This window comes from Centruroides sculpturatus, unplaced genomic scaffold (genome assembly GCF_000671375.1).
Source record: "Centruroides sculpturatus isolate CEXI.00-Female unplaced genomic scaffold, Cexi_2.0 scaffold1525, whole genome shotgun sequence".
NCBI classification, from domain to species: Eukaryota; Metazoa; Arthropoda; class Arachnida; order Scorpiones; family Buthidae; genus Centruroides; species Centruroides sculpturatus.
This window is the reverse complement of record NW_019385790.1, coordinates 157,988-163,987: the sequence shown is the minus strand read 5'-3', so window position 1 is coordinate 163,987 and position 6,000 is coordinate 157,988. Positions and strand designations below refer to the sequence as shown.

Sequence of the window (6,000 nt, the reverse complement as noted above, 5' to 3'; positions counted from 1 at the left end):
TGAGCCAATCGCAGCCCGATAGGTGGGAACTTTACGGACTAAGGCTGTTCGAAAGGTTTTCTTCTATAAAATTAACCGATTCTAGACTAATTCCACTTAACATTTCCAAAATACGTATAATTTTTTGGGAATAATCCGTATAAACTATGCTATAAATAAAAAATTGTAGGATTACTTACTAAGTGTGCACCGTTTGACGTCGCCATTGCTTAAGCTTGTGTTCGTCGCGGACCAGCACACCAAACGGTTATTTTTCTGCGAAAAATTTGTTGAACTTTGGAGACATTTTAATAGAAATAATTTTTATGGCCGTTGAATAAGAAATGTTTCTTTCACAAGAAATGTATAAAATTACAGTGCTGTATTAGACTTACGGTACCTAATTTACATACTGTACAGATAATAGTAAACTCAACTTACTCGCCTAAACTCTCTGTAGTGTGGCACTGGACGGCGGAAATTATATATATAATTATAATAAAGTTACAATAAATTAAGTTAATGTATAATTATATATACAGTACCTAATTTATATATAATTAATATATAATTATATGTACAGTATCTAATTTATATATAATTTATATATAATACTGTACAGACGATAGTAAACTCAACTTACCCGCCTAAACTCTCCGTAGCGTGGCGCTGGACGGTGAAAAGTAGTTCGGCTGCTCATCCGCGATGACGTTTTACCATGTTTTACGCGTCTCTTTTAGCGTCATTATATGAATACTGTCACAATTTTTTCGCCACATTATAGGAATCTACGTTATAGAAACCCGCATTATAGGGGGGTCTACTGTATATTCTAGCAATTTCTTTTTATTATCCTCTCCATCCCATCTTTAGAAATATAATCAAATGATGGTTCACAAAATAATTGAGAAAGCATATGTTATTATTGAATTACAGTACAGTAGTTTCATTAAACATTAGATGAAATAGTAAAAAAATTCTTTAGAAGCAAGAATACAATTGGTATGGAGAAATTATCACACAGGAACACAGTTGATTGGTTATGTAGACTATTATATAAAGTCTATGAGTACATAACCAATTTCATTTCAAATTCATTTATCAAATTTTTGTAGTGCTACACAACTATGTATTATATATCTATACAAAAGAAAAGTTACATTTATATATATTGTTCTGTATCACATTTCCATATATTTTTGTACAGTATGTTGTGAAAATGTTCATCCCTTGCATAGGCATCACCTTTTCCTGGTTGCCATGTTTGGAGCCTTATAATTGGTCCAGGGTAGTGTCATGTGTTAATGATATACCGTGTTTCCCCGAAAATAAGACATCCGCAGAAAATAAGACCTAGCACAAATTTTGCTGAATTGCGAAATATAAGACCTCCCCCTGAAAGTAAGACCTAGCGAAGATTTTTTTTAGTCGTAACGGTCATCGACAGATGGTTGAAAGTGGCCGTTGGCTTTTTGAAAGTACAGCCACTGATTGGTCAGCAGACAATTACGCCACACGGCATGATTTGCATAAGACTATGGCTTGGAAATCACAGATTTGCATAACGTTACGGCTGGTGATGGCTAATTGGTCGACCGGGAATCACGCCACGTGGCATTTGCATAGTGCTACGGTTCAGTAAGCACTAATTGGTCATCGAGTCCGATGTTGACGCTATAAAAAGGCGACAGTTCGACACACCGGATATACGTCACTTTCGTCTAAGTTCGACCTGGGAACTTTTTTGTTCAATAATAAATGTGAATTCTTCTTCCTGGAAAAAATAAGACATTCCCTGAAAATAAGACCTAGCGCATTTTTCAGAGCAAAAATTAATATAAGACACTGTCTTATTTTCGGGGAAACACGGTACTTCCAGAGAGCAGGAATTATAAAAAGGACAGACATTCGCATCAAAATACCTTTTTTTCTTTTTGGACTCTTTGGGAAAGTTAGAAAGTGAGAGCTCAGCAGTTGAGCCTAAAAGACTAATTTGGATGGATAAGCTACAAGTAAAGAAAAGGAACAAGGAAAAGGGGAGCTTCTGAACCAGGTGATAGTCGCCATTGACAACAGGACGTCTTGATCTGGAATTGAATAATCCATTTCCACCGTGCTGGTACAGTGGACCATCAGTGAGGGATACATATATTTGTGAATTAGGCTATCTGAGGATCCCATTAGGACAATTAGTTATATAGATATAAGTTTCGTATGTATACATTATTGTCTTTGTGAAAGCCAATATGTCATCTCAAGATTGTGAAGGGCTACTGTGTATAAGCATTGTGCCATGGAAAAGGGTACATCAATGGAAATCCATTAGTTCGTAAGAGTAAAATCATTCTTATTCAGGCGATCAAATTTCTATGACCCATATAGTATCGTGACTGTACATTGGGTACTGTGTGCTGTCAGATCTGTTGTCGTGTAATAAACAATTTTTGTTCTCTTGGTTAAGTGTACATGTTATTGGTCAATGCTTAGGTCCTTTCATGTTAATTTTTTCATATGCCACATGGATCTTGCTCTATGGGAGTCACTATATTTTCAAAGATTTTTAAATTTACCATTTATAAATTTCAAAAAATATTACAATATTCTTTGATTAATTATTTATATTTTTCATATTTTTAATAATTAAATAACTGTTTGGTGATTACAATCATCAATTAACAAATTTTGTTCAGTGCCAATTCTAATTATCAAATTATTCCAAATTCATATATTTAATAAAAAAATAAACTAGTTACCTAATCTCTTTGCTATTATATACACCACAGGTATTGGAAATAAATGCAGTAACCACATATGTGGCCATAGTTGAGCTATAACACAAGCCCAAAGAAGACAATAAAGATAAACATTGCTAAGCTGTTGTTCTATTTGTGTTTCTTCTTTAATGCTAGATCCTGCTCCAGGTAATGACAATGTTGATGGTTTTACAACAGTACATTTTTCTGGTGTACCTGGTTCAACTTGAACTTTTTGTGCCAAACTAGAAGTTGCTTCATCTGCTTCATCACTTGATGTCTAAAAATAAAATTTAAAATCTCATTATACAAAAATAAGTCCATTTTGTTATTTGTTAATAAATTTAATAAATTCTTTATAAAAGATGTTAAGTTAGAAAGCCATCAAATAATTAGTGTGTTAATAACACAGAGATAACAAAAGTGTTAAAAAAAAGAAAAAGAAAAAAATGACAATGTTTTAGTAAAAAGAAAACCAAGCAAAAACAGGAAAGTAACTATTGATTTAATTATATTAAATTAATAGTATTATATTTGATTTATAAAGCATATCATATCTAATAATTTTAAAATTTGTCACAGTTTATCCTACACAAATGATAAAAAACAAGAAATTGCTAATAATAATAAGTTTTGCTAATAATGCTAATTGTCTTATACTAATATGACAGTTAAACTTTTTGACACTATTATAAAAAAAGTGACAAATTTTATTTTCAAAATCAGTTTCCCTTACCACAGTTTAATTTAAACTGTTTTAAAAGCATTAAAATATTGCAACTTTAAAGAAAACATATTTATTAACTATTTTAAGAGCACACACATTCTATTGTTCAGAATAAACTTTTCAACAAACTCAAAATTTTGGCAATAGCTGGAGTTTTTTATTTGTATCTTCTTTATATCTTTCTGTTGAGTTGAAAATGTAATTAATTCATTACAATACAAAATTTTCAGTTATTTACAACACTGTCTTTAGGTGTATTCTCATTTTCAAATATTATAATACAAATTTGAGAACTGAGTGAATTAAAAAAAAATTAAACTATAAAATAGAAAATGTAAATAAACTAATTACAATTGAAAACACTTAAGATATAAAGATAACATAATTAGAACATCACTAGAAATCTTAAGGGGTCAATGTATTAAATGTTTAAGACCTTTCATGTCCCATCATCCGACTAAGCACTTAATGATTTCAAATATAGATTCTACATTTGAATACAATGTAAGAAAAAATGTTTTCATATAGAACAAAACAAACACTAAAACTGGAATACTTTGAAATAAATTACATAAGAAATGTCTCTCTTTCCAGAAAAATATATACAGAGAAACAAATGTTTTTTGATCTGATTAATAGGGCTACATCTTACATTCATACTTAAAATTCTTTTTCGGAATGTCGAATAACAAATTCAAGTTAATTATTCTAAAAATAAAGATTTTAAAAAAAACTACTTTACATCTGTGTATTAATAAATTAACAATAAAATAACTAGTTTTTATCAATATTTTATGAATATTTTTATGAATATTAAGTCATTATTTTTTCTCCTCCTTGTGCATGGGTAGTCATATTATAACTACCAGGCTGTTGATAATGACACAATTTTTATGACTAATACAGTTCTTTTTTAATGTAGCTTTGAAAATCTGTAGAACTTCCTGTCTCATACGTTCTTCGTTGAAGTTGAATTTAATTAATTTTGCTTCATCAAGTTTGGCATGTTCCCTGGTGTATAACGTTAAAGATGTAACAGGATTATTCAATTCAATGTTGTATCAATGCTCTTTGATTCTTGTTGATCATTGTTATAAGAAAATATATACAGAGAAATGTTTGTTTCTCTGTATATATTTTTCTGGAAAGAAAAGTTTCTTGTGTAATTTATTTCAATGTTTTCTTATATTGAAAGGTTCTGTAAATGCTATTTGCAATTCATACAACTTGAGGGATAGTATGTATGGTTGATAGTATGTTGGCTGAGGAGGGGATAAAAATGCATACCAATTCCACATTGTATAGTAAGATCAAATAAAGCATCATGAAGTGCCTTTGTGGCTGGTGTCTGTTTTATACATGATCAAGTATATTTAAACTATTAAATTACAGACAATGTCCTACTTTACAAACAATTCTTACAGTAATAATCCTTATTCTCACATTCATATTTCATTTTAAAGCCATTATCATAAATCATTGTCATTTTGAGCCAGCAAGGGAAGTCATGCCTCATTGGTATGATTTTCCTTGGAGCTAACCCTGATAATATCATAGTATAACAACAAGCAAGCCAGAGATGCATAATAGTCTGTTCCAGAAAATATAGTGCACATGCATAACTCTCTAGCAAATGAGACTGAGCTGGCAAGTACAACTGTGATTCAGAAAAGGTAAACAAATGCAAAATTAATACTCCCAGGTAATTTATTGATGAGGAAATGAGCACAACCATTTTTATTATAAATTTAGCAAAAGATTTTAAAATGTAAGCAAGAGTCCTATGAATTTTTTGTGACTTTATTAAGGGAAAATTTACTAAAAAATAAAGATTTGCATAAATTTTACAGTTTGATTGATCAATTTGACAAAAACATTACTGTATACACTTAAGGTTTGTTAAACATTATTTTAAATTAGTTAAACACAGATAATCTTCATAGTACAAGTTAACTAATTACGCCAACACCAACAGATGAGACGGCACTGCCCAGGCAAAAAACAACAACAAAGATTAAGATTATTAGATTATTTCGTACTTCTAATCCTTCTATTCTAGTAGCCCGGGACCCTCCCTAGTGGGTGTTCTAGCAGCAGCGGTGTCATTCCATGGTATAAATAATAAATTTCTATTACAAATAAAAATAATAATATACTGAATTTTAGTAGGGTACTCATGGAGTACCCTACTAAAACGCAGACAAAAATGCAAAAATCGCATCAAATAATAATATACTGAATTTATTGTTAATTTAAATAATTGCTAGGGGTGCCCCTAGTGGCCATTTTTGGCATACAGTGACAGAAAGAAAGAAAGAACCCAGTTTTTCAGCTTTATATAGTTAGATTACTACTACTAATCCAATAGATAATTTTTGCCAGTTTATTTGACAATTTGAACAAATTTTCCAAGTAGAGTTTCAAAAGAACATGCACAAATCAGCAATTGTTGCAAATATAGTAAAAAAAGCATTTCTGAAACAATTTTGATCCCTACTATGTGCAAAGTACTTAAAAGATTTCTGATTCTTTTATTTGTAA

General features: G+C 30.6%; 1 protein-coding gene across 1 annotated transcript in view; it reads right to left on the bottom strand.

The window, feature by feature from the left end:
- The window catches only part of LOC111642154 (transmembrane protein 245-like), a 36,640-nt gene that overhangs the window by 9,428 nt on the left and 21,212 nt on the right, over positions 1-6,000 (bottom strand). The window contains exons 5-6 of the mRNA XM_023388431.1: positions 2,733-3,012; positions 1,990-2,147 (exon numbers count right to left, since the gene is read on the bottom strand). Coding sequence (XP_023244199.1) covers positions 1,990-2,147; positions 2,733-3,012 — 438 coding nt within the window. The remainder of the gene's footprint in view (positions 1-1,989; positions 2,148-2,732; positions 3,013-6,000) is intronic.